Here is a 16,099-nt window from a genome sequence, read left to right as displayed (position 1 = left end):
GCTGGCAGCACTCTTATCAGGGAGGACTTCTGTGTCTTCCATCCTAACAGGGTGGTATTAATACAGGACCCTTCCTTCATCCCCAAAATGAACTCATGGTTTCACAGGGCCCAGGAGCTTATCTTGCCCAACTTCTGTCCTGATCCAGCGCACACCCTGGAACAGAAGTGGCACACTCTGGATGTGAGGAGGACCTTCCATATTTATATCAAGAGGACTTCCCCCTTCAGAAAGAGGGAGTTGCTATTTGTCTCATTCCAGCCAGCTTGCTTAGGAACCAGGGTCACTTCATCCACCCTAGGCTGTTGGATTAGGGCATGTATCGCTGACTCCTACAAACTTCAAGCCCTTCCAGTGCCCAGGCAAATCATGGCCCACTCTACCAGGAGTGCGGCTACAACAGCGGCTTGGGCAATGCAAACCTTTATTGAGGAGATTTGCTGAGCGGCTACCTGGTCATCTTCATCTCCCTTCATTAAAAACTACAAACTGGACAGCTATGCCTAGGCTGAGGCGGCCTTTGGGAGGTGGATCCTCCAGAGGGTACATGCTGATGAAGGGACCTCAGACCAGGCTACGACCCACCCATAAGGACAAGACCACTTTGGTATGTCCCATTCCTGGATGCTGTCTCCACTACAATGGAGAAGGGGCATTGGTCCTACCTGATATGCTCCTTCTCGTTGAGTGGAGACAACTTCCAGCCCCACCCTAGTGTCCGGCTGGTCCTCAGTCCATGGGGGGGGGGGGTTAGCACTTCTGACCAAGACATGTCGAGTCTGTCTCTACGTCATCGCCAAAAGCGTGTAGGCGTGTCCTCACAGCTTTGACAGACTCAGTCCTATTGGCTAGCAGATGAGGACAACCCATTCCTGGATGCTGTCTCCACTCAACAAGAAGGAGCATATCAGGTAGGACTAATGCCCCTTCTGAGCTTTTATCTGCAGGGATAAAGACAGGAACAAGTAAAATTTCAACAATTCAGAAAAGATGTCTTATGTTAGACTCTGTCATTTCCAGCCAAAAAAGATGAAATCCAATATAAATTTAAAATCCCAGATTGGGAATAGCATGGAGTATCTCATAATCCACATTTTTTTTCCTTCAATTCCATAAATCTTTTGAGTGTAATTGCTTTTTGCCTTGAGCTGTTAAGAAACTTCAGCTGGTGCAGAAGGACTGGAATGTTTAGGATGATCTAATTGAATGATATCTTGCTTCTTTTAAAGCAGATATATTGGCTCTTGGGACCGAAGTCAAAATGATGGTCTTGGTCTTCATAGCCTTATAAAGCTTAAAGGCTGTTCTACAAGTCCTCCAATCTGCAGAGAGGAGGCAAGTAAATTGTCACCCAAAGTAGATTTTTTTCAATTTATCTTGTTTTTTCTCCAGACGTTCCTGGTGGCATATGTAGCATTCCTTCTTCCAATTTTTCTCAAAAATTTGGACTAAGTGATTGGTTCAAAAACTACTCAGTGAGCTGCTGCTAGTTGGGAATGGATTTGAACCTAGGCTTTACTCTTTGTAAAATCAAAAACCTTTTTTCAGGCTGGAAATATATTCTCCATTTTGTCATATATAGTAAAAATTATTTCACTTTTATAATTTCTTTTATAATAATTTTATTGAAAGTTTTAATTCCAACAGTAAGAAAAATAATGCAAGCTAGAAAAACAAAAGGAATCATGACAAGTATAATAAATTTCATAATCCAGTTACTTAAAAATATAAAACTCTTCATCCCATAACTCTTCTGTTAACAATAGCCAAATCAAATAAATAACTCCTTCAATTATCAAGCAAAAAGTCCAGAGTTCTAGAATTTGATAACGTGTATAAAAGTTAACATTCTATATCTCAATTCTTAGCTGTAAATAAAATCCCATTTAAAAGCCCTAAAATGGTCCTGATATTCTAGTGTAAACAAAAAAATCCTACAGCTTAACATGACAAAGAAGGACTATTTCTCCTTTTAAAAAAACATATTTTTCCATTCCAAATGCCAACAATTCCAAAGAAACCATCCCAAATAGCAGCATAGCCCATTCAAATAAACATTCCATATCTCAACTCTGAACTATAGACAAATCCACATTTAGCAAACATAAAGTAATCCCAGTATCCTACTATAAACAAAATACTAACATTTAACATAAGAAATAGGAATAATTTCTCCTTTAAAAAGAACAAGTTCACAAAACTTCCTTACCAAAGACAGTTGCAGAACCAGTTTAAATGCTATCAAATTCTGATAAAGTACCGTATTTTTTGGACTGTAAGATGCTCCGGACTATAAGACGCACCTAGCTTTTGGGGAGGAAAACAAGAAAAAAAAATCTGCCTCTGCCTCCCAGCAATTTGATTCCTTGCAGCAAACAGCAAACAGCCTGGTCAGCTTCAGCACAGCCTGATTTAGCACAAGCAGCTGATTGGTGGCTGGATCTGCCTGCCGGAATACCGCTTATCAGCTATTCCAGGTTGCAGGGATCCCCATTGCCCATCGCCGCTGTCACTGTCCGTCACTGCTGCCACCTATCGCCGCCTCCGTGCACCCCATTTTCAGCCCCCGTGTGTCTCATTTTCAGCCTGTTCCAGGTGGGGATAGGCAGCAGCGATCCCCACCACCTGGAACAGTCTGAAAATGGGGTGCATGGAGGCCACAACTGGGATTCGTGGAGACTGAAAATGGAGTGCACGGAGGCAGCGATAGATGGAAGCAGTGACGACAGCAATGGGCGGTGGTGATCCCCGCACCCTGGAACAGCTGTTACTTGTTTTATTATGTCTCCATTAGCAAAAACATTTTTTTTTCTTTTCACAAACATGCATTCTTTAAAAATAATCTCAAAATCTTAATGTTCAAAATCCATATTCAAAGTTTTCTGAGCCCTCAGTCTGTTTAAAACTTTCTTTAGCCAAATCCTTGTCTTGTTTTTGGTTGTTTATTTTAAATTCGCAAAGATTATAATCTTCATTTTCTTATATTAATGATTAACGACATTCATCCAGTGTTTGCAATCTTGTCACTTTGAAAGTGTCTGATTTCTTTGAAGTAGTTAATAGGCAATTAACTATAGACTGCCAAAAGCAGTCAGTAAGAGAAATGTGAACTTAGTGTCCTTTAAGAACCTCTGTTTGCGGCTGGAGCAATTCTGGAGCAATTCTAATGAATTCCCTGATCTCCTGATTCTTCCTCTCCTTTCTGGAGATTGTAAGGATTCACATTAGTAGGATATGAAGGAGCAACTGTAAAGACAACATTTGGGCAATCCTGTATTCTTTTGTTATCCAGAGAGGATCAAAGGAACCAATCATTTCATTGGCTCCCTATTTGTGACTGCAAACATTGATTTCTCTTTTTGCAGAGCTGTTTTTTGTATGCCATCCTCCCCAGAAGTCTTTATTTTTCTTGACGACTTGAGAAAAGGTGAAACTTTTCTCCTTTTTATATATATATATATCACAAACAAAAATAATAGAAAAATATTATGTAAACCACTAAAGAGAAAGACTTGTCTGACAGTGGACAGGAGGTACAAAATATCTAAATACAATGTGGATTGTATGTTTTATATTACACTTATATATTAATAGGAGAGCAAATAAAAGTTATGTAGATTCAGAGGTTGCAATGTTATAAAGATTTATTGCTGAATCTGAAAGTCAAATAGATTTGTAACAGACACTCTGGCATTTTCAATACCAAAATCTATAAGACATTACACTCATTGGCTGTGGCTTGTATAGCACACTGCAGTTATTGCAGATTAGCTTAGAGACGTATAATATGCAGAGCATGATCTGACTCTACTTTTAAAAATGATTTTCAATTATTTGGATGTGGGCAAAATGACTGGTGAAATCAGCCACAATCCTAATCATTTTACTTTATATCTAGACAGGAAGAAATAACTGAATTCGGGAAATAATGTTTTATTAGGAGAAAGAGTGGATTCCAGTTGATTTAAAATATGATACACAATTCATATGAACCTAGATAATTATTTTGAATCATTGCTTTTCCATACAACTTCCTTGGTGTCACAGAGTTACTGATCTGCCCATAAGTTATAATTCCAGAAGCAGTTTTTCACCCATCAGCTGACATTAGTTGCTCACCAGCGCAATTAAAGGCTAATAATGTGTGTGACTATACAACTTCCTGTTTTCCAGGTATTGCTAGACAATTTGTTTGGAATACTGGGCAGCTGGGAATATTGGGAGAGTATGGAATGGTCCTCTCCTGGCTTTGTTTTATTTTCCATGAAGTATGCTGTTGTGAAAGAGAAGAGTTTTGCCAGCCCATGCTTGTAACCAGAAGACACTTAAAGAATCCCACCCAGTTATACACACACACACACACACACACACACACACACACACACATTGGGGGTCTGGCAACTACACTGAGGTTTGTCTAGGTTTTGTTTCCCTGCAGTTTTTCAGTAACTGCTTTCCATCAAGAAAACACTGATCTTTCTTCCTTTTGTAAAGGTTGCAAATCAACAACATCATGCCAAAGTTTCAGTGTGCTTGTCTATTTAAAATAATTGGGTTACTTCTGAAGGCTTTATTCCCCAGGTTTTGTCACTCCGGGAGGAAAAATTCATTATTTCAAAAGTGAAAAGAACTTCAAGGGCTTCTGATGCCACTGCGCTCTACTTTTAACGTGTTAATGTTCTCAACTCACAGAGCCTGGAGGGGATTCTAGACAGTGGTCCTGTTTCTTGCTTGTAATAGGTGAAGTCTGAAAACTTGTATTAGAGATTTATATCCCTAGGTAGCATGAATTTTACTTTCCCTTGGAGGTAAAATTATACCACAGTGTGCATCTTTTTAAATTATCAAAGTCTGTTATAAAGCATGTGAAAATATGAAGACCTGATCTGCTTGTTCTGAATGAATTAATTTAGCCATATTAGGCAAGCATTCTTTCTCTGCAAATTGAGTGGATGTAGTGAGGCGAGGTTTGGGAAAGAGAAGAATAGAGGGAAAAAGTATCCACAGAATTGAAAGCTTTTCCAAAAAAAGGCTATTGTGGACCTAATTAGCAACTGAATTTCATATGTTGCCAAACATTGTTACCAAGTTGCTAAATTAACCTTTTTGTCTGACTGCATTTGACATTTCAAATTAATCTGGAACATATTGTCAAAATAATCAAAACTGCTTTTTAAAACTCCAGAACGTATAAATATTTGAGGGCTTTTACGCTGTCTAAAATGTCATGTTCCCATAGTTACCCAGTATTAGGTACTTATGGTCTCACTCCAAATACCAGTTGCAGCAAAAGCATTCTTTAGTATGTTATCCTAAGAAATCTACAATGTTCCGGTTTGTGATGATTCCCGCAGCAAAACTATACAATACAGAAAGCTAGTAAACGTCACAGTTCCTCGTTCCATGCTGAAATAGTCTCACAGTAGGCTTTGTCAACCTTTTTTTAAAAAAAACAACAAACTGCTAGTGATACAATTACTTACAACAATCAGAACAAGTTAACTATATATGGAAGAGAAATAAATGCTGGACAGAGGTATCTCATAGTCTGAAAACTCCTTCAGGAAAAGTTTGCATATTTTGTTCCATTCTGATGTTCAAAAATTGTGAAAGCCAATGAGTTTCCAAGAATAGTTTTCAGCTTAAGATAAAACACACTTAATGAAAGGTGAATGTTACTTAATGGGACTTTCGTTCATACTCTAATGTTGTATACAGGCAATTTACAGCAAATTGTGTACAGGTAGTCCTCAGTTAAGGATCATTTGTTCAGCGACCATTGGAAGTTATGGGGACGCTGAACAAATAGTATTTATACCTGGTCTCTGAAGTTACACTCATCGCAATGTCTCTGCAGCCTGCCTTCCCCATAAAACTTTGGTAACCTTCTGAGATCTTCCAAAGCCTTGTGAGAAGAGTGCATTTGCATCCAGCACCTGCCTCGTGAAGGGTCAAGCAGGTGTGCCTCAACAACAGTGGGAGAGGGGGAAGATGTGAAGGTCACCTGGGGACAGCAGGGCCGGCAGAGGTGGTAGAGTGCAAGGCAGCCAAGAGGGCAGAGATGGGGTGGGGAGAGTTAGGCAAGTGGGGAAAGTTGAAATGTCCCTCCCATTGTAAATGTGGCTGGACTGCCTTGTGCCAGAATTTTGATCCCATGACCATGGTATACAACCTAATTACTTAGCACACTGTATTAAGCCACAATGCCTTGTGTGACTCCAGCCACTGTAATTTATAAACTAGGTTTTATAGCTTAGCATGTTAGCTCAGCCAATTGTAGTTTATTCAGTTTACCATAGTTAAGCAAAAACATGGCGCTGCACACTCTCTGAACAAGATATTGTATGTGTCTTTGTTCAGAAATGTTATATCCCAATGTTGTGGTTTAGGTAAAATCTAGTGTTGCTGTTTCATTAATATTCTCCATTGTCAATTGTTACAGTCCATAATTTTGCTATATATGTTTGGGTTTTGCAATAAAAGATAATTATGGAGCTAACTCTGTGCTTTTAATCACAGGCTTCCTGCTTCCAAATGCTACCTTTTTATTGTTTCTTGTTTATTAAACATTAAGATTAACCTTTAAATGACCTTTTGAAAAGATACTTTTGTCCTGAATCTAAGTTTCCGTGTTGATGGAGGAGAAAATTTAATTAAAAATTTGCTCTCATTTTTATTGCTTCTTCAACACTATTTGGCAGTAATAATTAAGAAAATTCATGAGACCTGATAAAGAAGCTAGTCAACATTAATCCTCCATCTGTGATTAATAACAAGCAACGCATAACATAGTTTTAGAATGTTTAAAAGCTTTAATAAAAGGCAAGATTTATAAATAAAGAACTAAAATTACATTAAAATAGACTAAGTAGTGTTCCACAAATTCTTACAAGACTTGTAAGATTTTTGTTAGAAAAAGCATAGCTACATAACATATCTCTATACTAAATGTTTCTGTAGAATTTCTGCTTTTATTCAATTTCTAGCTACCGTAATTATCAAAAATGCTTATTGTCACTTGTAATCATATTTCGTTTCTTATGCGGAAGTAAGGAGAATATTGGGAATTAAACTATATTCTGTATTGACTCCAGGCAACTATTTACATTGGAAAAATATGGGTTGCGTGCTTTATAGGAATACTTGTCAATTGAATAAGACACACAACTGTACAGGTTCCACATACAGTTCAGTTGTTAATAATTCCAAATAAATAATGATATGCATTTGGTTGTAGTGAATTTCATACTTTTATTTTTAATTGCTTTCACATCGCTAGAATTCTTCAAATTATAATTCTCAGAACATGCACTAGAAAATACATTAGGCTTATAATATGAGTTCAAAATGGTAATGTTTGTGATTTTCACTCATTTTTCACTATATAATTAGGGTAAAGTCATTTAACATAAAATGTTAATTAACTTCATGTGGGGCTAAATTCCAGTATTACATATAGCATGCTTGACTGTTATTCTAGAATGAACTTCGAAAATTTATATAGCCATCCAACTCATACACAGTGACTCTGGTAGTGTACAATCTTAAAAATCCAGTTAAAATTCTATCTAAACCCCTACCCCATGCCATAGCAACAACAACAGAATCAGACAAGCTACTTGGTCAGTTCTAAATTGGGTCCCCAAGCCCACTGACAAATCATGTCTTCAAGGCCTTGTGAAAAAGCAACAAGATGGGGGCCAATTTTATCTCTGGGAGAATGATGTTCCAAAGGGAGGGAGCCAGCACAGAGCAGCCCTTTTTCTAAGTCCCACCAGATGTACTTCTTTGATAGTTGGGAGCCAAAACATACCTTTGTGCTCTGGTGAGCTACGTAGAGATAATTGGGGAGAGGCAGTCTGTTAAATAACCTGATCCTAAGATGTGTAGAGCTTAAGAGATGATAGCCAGCACCTTGAATTACATCCAGAAGTAAATCAGCAACTGGGTGCAGCTCCCACAAAAGAGGTAACACGTGCAAATTTGGACCTGCACAAAATCATATGGGCTACTGTATTTTTAGTCAACTGAAACTTCCAGATGCTCTTCAAGGACAACCCCATTTAGAAGACATTCAGTAGTTCAATGGGAGGTGACCAGAGTGTGGGTGACTATGAGAAAGACCCTGTGATGACTCCCTTGGGCACTGGCTCAGATGACAAGGAAGAGCCGGTTCCAGTGGCATCTGACAGGGACTATGGGGAACACCAGGGGGACATGGAAGGTTCTGTGACAGAATCTGATGGTCAAGGTGAGGTTGTCCAGGAATGTCAGGGGAGTCAGCAAGTACAGCCAGATGAATAGCTGGCTGTGCAGGCCAGAGAAGAAATGCAGCTGTAGCCAGTCAGCGCGAATGACCAGCTGGTTGCATGGGCTGGAGAACAGGCTCAGCTGCAGCCTGTCAATGGAGAAGATGAGTTGCCATCTCCACCTGATCCCAAATCACGCAGAATTAAGCACAGTTAGGTGCAATGGAAGTCAGCAAGGCTACTCGTAAGGAGGCAGCCTCGCCCCCTCCTAATGGTGCACACCGGTCAGTGTCTATTTACCTCAGTGCTTGGAGCCTGATGATTGTCAGAGACAACCATTCATAACCACCTATAAATGCTCTTGGCTTATTGCCTTGAACTCATTGAGACCAAATTGCCATCGTTGTACCTTGAACCCCTGAAGTCAAGTTGCCTTCGTTATGCCTTGAAGCCATTGAAGCCAAGTTGCCTTCGTTGTGTCTTGAAGCCATTGATGTCAAATTGCCATTGTTGTGCTTTGAACTCATTGACACCAAGTTGCTTTCATTGTGCCTTGAATTTGCTGGAGTCATGTTGACTTTGTTGTGCCTTGAATCCATTGAAACCACATTTGCCTTGGTTGGGCTTTGAACCCTGAGCGTCATTGGTTGTATGAAATAAACGTACTTACTCCACTTGTTTGCGTGTCTGTGTGTGTGTACTGGAACAGGACAGACCCATTGGTTGAGGAATGGATGTAACTGGCATGCAACGCGCAATTGAGCAAAGGCCCTCCTGGTCATGACTGCCATATTCTCGAGCAGAAGTGGCGAGTCCAGGAGAATCCCCAGATTATGCACCTGCTCTGTCTGGGATAGTGCAACTTCATCCATGACCAAATATGTTAATTTTCCAAAAAACCAAAGAGCTCCAGACTCAAAACTACTTTATCTTGCCAAGATTCAATTTTAATTATTGCTCCCCATCCAGACCTCAACAGCCTCCAGGCACCAAGAAACAGTGGTTGTGGAATCATTTAACTCACCATGGGCAGGAATGGGCAACTGAGTATCATAATCATGATATCTCACCCCATATTGACAGATGATCTCATCCAGCAATTTCATGTAGATGTTAAAACAGGAGTGGAGAAATCCTTGACTTTTGAAGGACCCTGCAAAGTAGCGGCCAAGGGTCAGCATTCTCCCTCCTGATCAACACTGACTGGAAACGGCCTCAAAGAAAGTAGGTAAACGAGGACAATGCTGTGCCTCTTATTTCCAGTCCCTGTCAGATGCCAATAACCAGACCTACACATGTAGAGTTCAAGCTACTACTTTATTATGTTCTGCCTATGGAATCTCCCCAGTCTGGCAGCTCTCTCTTGGGAGCAATTAGATAAGGCTCCAAGGAATTTAGGATGAGCTGGTCCTGGCCCTTTGACAGTTGTGCAGTGACTAGCTGCACACTTGATCCCTCCTCACTACCAGGTTAAGTCTTCCCAACAGTCCCCAAATCTATCTCAAAAGAAGACTATAGTTGATGGTATTGAAAACTGCTAAGAGGTCTAGTAAAGCAAGGACGAATGTACTACTTCTGTCCTGCTCATGAAAACGTGTGACCAATGTCATTTTCATCTGATATTCAGGCCTGAATCCTGAAAGGAGTCCAGATAATATGATTCCTCAGGATCCTTTGGAATTGCAACATGGCCACCTTCTCAACAACCTTCTCCAGGAAGATTAGAGGCAGGATGAAAATTGTTCATCAGCGCGAGATCTAGTGATGGTTTCTTAAGAAGGGGGAGAACTACAATTTCTTAAAGGGCAAGGGTACCACTTGCATTAACCACTGCAAGTACCCAACCATACATCATTTCCTAGGAAGCTTTTATCTTGGGGGGGGGGGACACAGATCTAAAACACAGGTGGCCTAAGCTCATATTCCTAAGGATTCTGTCCACTTCCTGAGGAGCAACAGGATCAAACTGTGTCAGGCACAAGCAAGTAGACCTACACTTGTAAGGAGATGGCTCAGTTCTGGATCCCTTGCAATTGTGCAAGGATTTAAAGCTAAATCTGCCCTTGAGACCTCCCGTCTGACTGAGTGGATGTTTCCCAACGAACTATTCCCAGATAAGAACCATGATGGCACAGTGGTTAGAATGCAGTATTGCAGGATAACTCACTGCTCACTCCAGGAGTTCGATTCTCACTAGCTCAAGGTTGAATCAGCCTTCCATCTTTCCAAGGTCGGTAAAATGAGGACCCGGATTGTTGTGGGCAATATGCTGACTGTAAACTGCTTAGAGAAGGCTGTAAAGCACTATGAAGCAGTATAGAAGTCTAAATGCTATTGCTAACTGGGCAAGCACCCGTCTTGGGCATCTTCATCAGACCAATGTCCATGCCAACGTCCAACTGGGCACAATTCAAGTGCCAAAAAAATCAACAAATCCCTTAGTGCTCCTGCAGGTGGACCTCCAGGTCTTCCTTCCCCAGAATGAATCAGGTTATCCTGAAGAGGTCCACTGGGCGATTATCTGCAGATGCAATTTGTTTAAAGTATTTCTGCTTCACTGCATAAATTGCCATGAGGTTGGCTTTAATAGTTCTTACCAGTGCTCAGTCGAATTCCTTCTTCGTCATCCTCCAATGTTACTCTAGGTGTCATTTGATCTGCTTCATCTCTCTCAGTTCCTCTGTATATCACCTGGCCTGATAAGATCCACAGAGCAAAAGAGGTCACTTAGGTGCAATCCTATCTAAAACCTCAATTGCCCTCCTATCCCAGGCGGCGACTAGGCTGTCAGTAGGACTATGCAGCAGATATTATAACCCGCAACTCCCTCTGAAACCCTGTTGCACCATACACCACTGCTGCCATCTTCCATTCATCAATTGTTATAGTACCTTGCTACTAAAGGATTTACTATTATGGTAGCAGTGGCCACTTGATCAATGAAGATTGAACCCAGCATTGCCTCATCATATAAGATTGATAGTTCTTCCTTGCAACTTTTTAAAGGAGCATTCAGCTTCTATTTTGTAAGCTAATATTATTTGACAGTTTCCTTCCTTGTATGGGTGGCAATTAATTTCAAACATAATAACAGACAACATAGAGCAATATTTAGTATGTTTTTATTAAACATGCAAGTTATTGATATATGGATATACAGACATGGATATAGCTTTTTATTCCCAGTAGAAAAAGTGTTCATGCATGTGTACTAGAGAGAGAAAGTGAACGTGTTATAAGTCGACATCTCTTAATGCAGTTCTGGATTCCAACTGCGTGTGTTTTTATGCGTGAAATATATCCATTTTTTTAAAAATGTGGTTTGATGTCCAATTGCAAATAACATTGCAGTTGTAACCTGGAGATATATGTTAATGCAGTGCAATTAAAATGATTTAGTTAGCTCTTGTATGTTCAAATAATATGACACCATAGTTGAGCCAGGAGGGAGGGTTATCTTGCCAAAAAAAAAAAAAAAATCCAGCTCCTGTTTTATTTTGCCTGGTGCTCTGACAGACCTCTGTTTTTCTCTTTTTTTTCTTAGCAAAGTGTCTTCAAGATGGAGATAGAAGACTGCAATGGGCGATCTTACATATCTGGTATGGATTTTTTTGCATTTTGCTGGTTGAAATTGATATTTTTAGTGTGATCTTTTGTCTTGATTTCTTTTTCTTATTAAAAATACATTGCAGGACTTCTAGCTTTTTATCAGACTAAACTTCTACTTCCAGCACTTTTATACAAGAATATTCAAAATGACTGAAGGTTGAGGATCCTCATGACTTCTTTCCCAACATAAGGTGGGAATTAATTCCTCCATTTGTTGCTCTCCTGAAGATCTGGGAATCTAAATATGGGAGAATATATTTTTTCTCCACCCTTTTTGTCCTTAGTCTGTGGTGCTTACTCCAACAAATGACTTATAATGGAGACCAGGTACTATGAGTTGGTTCAGTTCAACAGCACAAATATCCTAGGGCAAGGGTCAACCTGGTTATGTGAATAGATTTTCAGGGTCCGTAAACTTGGATGGGAAAACTATTACAACTTTATTATTTTTTAACTTAAAAATTTTTTAGCTTGTCTTGTAATTGATTTAATGGATTAATATAGAAGTGCTGTACGTATATTACTATTATTACACACTTATTTGTTTTGTAAAATATTTTTATAATCATTTGAGCAGAATTGGTTTCCTTTGTAACACAGTTTATGCTTATACATTTTAATTTATGTATTTAAATGCATTCTTCTGGGAAGGGGACTTTAGGTTTCAGACTAAAGGAGTCAATTGCACAAAAATAGTAACAATCTCTAGTTTAGAAAATTGCCTTCCTTGTGGGGGTTTTGGTACTCTCTGGGCTTGGTCATTTGCTTGCAGATGTTTTGTTACTCAACTAGATCACATCATCAGGGTGAGTGTGGACTTTGCTGCTTGTTTACATATAGTACCTTGCCCTGCCAGATTTCGTGGAGGTATGATTTTCTCCTTGGTAGTTCTTTGATTAGAGCATCGTTTTTTGCCAAAATTGGCAGCTATTGTAAACCAACAGGTAGCAAATCCTATTTGGGTGACAACATGTCTGCAAGGAAACAAGCAAACTTCTATCAATTAATTCCATAGTTGTATTCTGAGCTGTAGATATTTTCTTCTGTTAGTTCCCCTTCCTTCCTATGCCCATGTTAAACTATGGTCAGTGCTCCAAGGCACAATTTGACTCAGGAGATTCCATTCGGGTCTCATCTTTTTCTTGGCTCTATTGGTTTGAAGCTGTGTGCCAAAATTGGAGGGGCAGGGGATTGGTGAGGTGGTCTTACAAGGCTACTGCACAGTGATTGTGTTCTGAAGAGCAGATGTGGAAAAATACTGGAGTTTGTCCTCAACCCACTGTCAAATTTGGCATATATTTTTACTATGAAATATAGCAGACTTCCAACTTGGGCCACTAATTCAAAGCAATTCAATTAGTTGTTTGTCTGACAATCTCCTGTTCTAGAAATGATAGGTTTCTCTGTGTTTATTAGCTGAGAACAATCAATTCACTACAAATTTAAATTAAACCTTTGTCCACCAGAATTACCTGACTGATGCAAACAGTTCTCTCTGAAGACAATCTATTTTCCAGGCATACTTAATATTTTTCTGTGAATGTTTTGTCAGTTTGGTCATTGGCTGCATTTTTTGTTACTATGGGGTTAATATGGTGTGTATGCGTGTGTGTACCTCTTTGCTCTCCTTTTTAAACCATCTGTCTTATTAAATCTCCTGTAATACTTTTTGATCCTATCCCTTAGCAGGTCCTAGGCAGTCTATGAAGTGGCTGATTAATGGAGAAAGACAACATTCCTAGCTGGTATTCCCTTTGACTCCTCTTGGGCTAACAGCAGCCCACTACTTTAAAACTTTTGGAAGGGTTGCCTCCATCCATTGTATTATATTTAAATGTAAATTATTTTCAAATTAATTGCAGTCCTTGAGAGATAAAGGGTTAAGGGAATTCAATTTAATTTGACTTCTGCTATGCATGTGTTTATTTTACAGATGGAGGACTGGAAGTATTTTTTTTTACTGATGGAAAGGGTGGAAATAAACTTATTAGTATTATTATTAAAGTTGGGACAGGTGGAGCAAATAAATATAATAATTTTAAAGGGATAAAAAGATGCTAATACTTTAATTCTGTATGTTATTTTAATTTTAACTATGTAACTGTATTTGGCCTGACAGAGTAAATGGCTCTGGTTTCATGAAATCCCTTTTATGATTACAGTAGCACCTTGATAGGTTCTGAAACTTCCTAAAGTGTCCATTGGCTTAAAAGTATCAGCCTGGCTGTTTATTATCCCATTCCAGATCACACTCCTGAGAAGTGAGTTGAGCTTAGAAAAATTGACTGGCCCAAAGTTTTCCAGGTACCTTTCATGCCTGAATGAGGACTAGAATTCATGGCCTCTTGGTTTCCAGCCTGATACCTTAGCCACTGTACCAAACTAGCTCTCGGTTCACATAAAAGTTCACATCAAGATTCACATAAGAAGGAAATGTAGAGAAGATAAAAAGTGTACTTCTTGGCGAAGCTGATAAATAAGATAGACTAAAGGCTTTCCCTTCATATAGCATTTACAAAGGATTTAAATGGTGCCAGGAATACAAATGAATATATTAAACTCATTGATATAATTGATATAGGGGACTGGAGGCTAAAACATATGAAGAATGGTTGCAGGAACTGGGTATGTCTAGTTTAATGAAAAGAAGGACTAGGGGTGACAGGATAGCAGTGTTCCAATATCTCAGGGGTTGCCACAAAGAAGAGGGAGTCAAACTATTCTCCAAAGCACCTGAGGGTAGAACAAGAAGCAATGGGTGGAAACTAATCAAGGAGAGAAGCAACTTAGAACTAAGGAGAAATTTCCTGACAGAACAATTAATAAATGGAACAACTTGCCTGCAGAAGTTGTGAATGCTCCAACACCGGAATTTTTTAAGAAGATGTTGGATAACAATTTGTCTGAAATGGTGTAGGGTTTCCTGCCTGGGCAGGGAGTTGGACTAGAAGACCTCCAAGGTCCCTTCCAACTCTGTTATTCTATTTCTATTTCTATTCTATTTCTAATTAAAAACCATGCTTTGGTTGTTAGAGGTGAAGTGTGGACAGATTGACTTTGGAAAAAAAATATATATTTTGATTGGACAGAAAAGCATAATAGAAGAGTAATTATGAATAAAAGAATCAGAATTACTTGCAGAAAAATGTTGATTTAGATAGCAAACAGATGGAATATGGGTCAAATAGAACCTTTGGAAAAATGAGCTGGCTGTTGTTTTTTAAATCATGATGTAATAGATGTGTCGTGTTAACAAGGATTTTGATTACTAGTGAAGTGTCTAATATAAAAATTACATTAGTTTAAAATCAAACCCACTAATTTATTGAAGAAAAATTCAGAAAGTAGAGAACGTTTTTATAGATAAAGTCTACTGCTGAAGTTACTGGGGGATTAATAGTTTCTAATAGCATAAAGAATTAAATTGATGTCATAGTCTACAGTGCAAGTTGTTGATATAAAATAAGAATGAGTCCAGTTATAGTAGAGAACTACTGTACTGCTGTGAATATGCAATCTTTTGGAAGCGGAATATTTGAGAGCTACCTTAATGACTTGCTATGAAATGTGTGCTTTGTGGTTAAAGATGCAGTAAATTACTTATCTAGTTACCTGTCTAAAGGTATCAAGTTAGTATGATGAGAAATTAGTAATCTGTACAAATCATGGTAATTAGTAATCTGTACAAATTAGTACATGGTAATTAGTAGGCTAATTGTGTGCAGAAGTGAACAATTAGGTGTGGCTGTTTTATGAAATACTGACTACAGGCAGTCCCCAGGTTAAGATCTGATTATGTTCCCTAACCCTGTTTTAACCCAAATTTATACTGAAGTTGGAACAGGTTACTATACCTGTTCTTCTGCATATCGGAGATGAACAACAAGATTTTTTTTTTTGTAAAATTTAAATTTACAGGTTTTTCATTTTACAAGACAACTACTGACATTTGCATCATTCTTTCAGAGATATTTCCTTACCTAAATAGAAAAACAAAATGACCAGGCAAAAAAACAGCGGGGGCAACTGCCAACTGCCACTTTCCCCATTGAGGTTGCTTGTAGGAAGCTGACAGGGAGCTTGGAAATCACTCCTCCATCTCTTCCTTGGCTGACCCATGGAACTACTTGACACTTTGCTGAGTGGAGGGTGCATAAAGATAGCTATGAACTGTGAGGAAATCTGCACCAACATTCCCCCATGCTGGCATGTACCCAAGGCCCCCTCCCTTCAAACAGAAA

General features: G+C 39.0%; 1 protein-coding gene across 4 annotated transcripts in view; it reads left to right on the top strand.

Annotated features, from left to right (window-relative positions):
* Positions 1–16,099, top strand: part of IKZF4 (IKAROS family zinc finger 4) — a 78,585-nt gene that overhangs the window by 19,575 nt on the left and 42,911 nt on the right. For 3 of the 4 annotated variants that reach the window (XM_070937746.1, XM_070937747.1, XM_070937748.1), the window contains exon 2: positions 11,794–11,848. In XM_070937746.1, coding sequence (XP_070793847.1) covers positions 11,809–11,848 — 40 coding nt within the window. In that variant the 5' untranslated portion in view covers positions 11,794–11,808. Of the gene's footprint in view, positions 1–11,793; positions 11,849–16,099 lie in introns of those variants that run through there. The other variant, XM_070937749.1, reaches the window with a different exon arrangement.

This window comes from Pituophis catenifer, unplaced genomic scaffold (assembly GCF_029215685.1).
Source record: "Pituophis catenifer annectens isolate HBS135680 unplaced genomic scaffold, rPitCat1.0.hap2 SCAF_2, whole genome shotgun sequence".
NCBI lineage: Eukaryota > Metazoa > Chordata > Lepidosauria > Squamata > Colubridae > Pituophis > Pituophis catenifer.
Note: the sequence above shows the minus strand (reverse complement) of the source record. Positions and strands in the feature narration are given on the sequence as shown.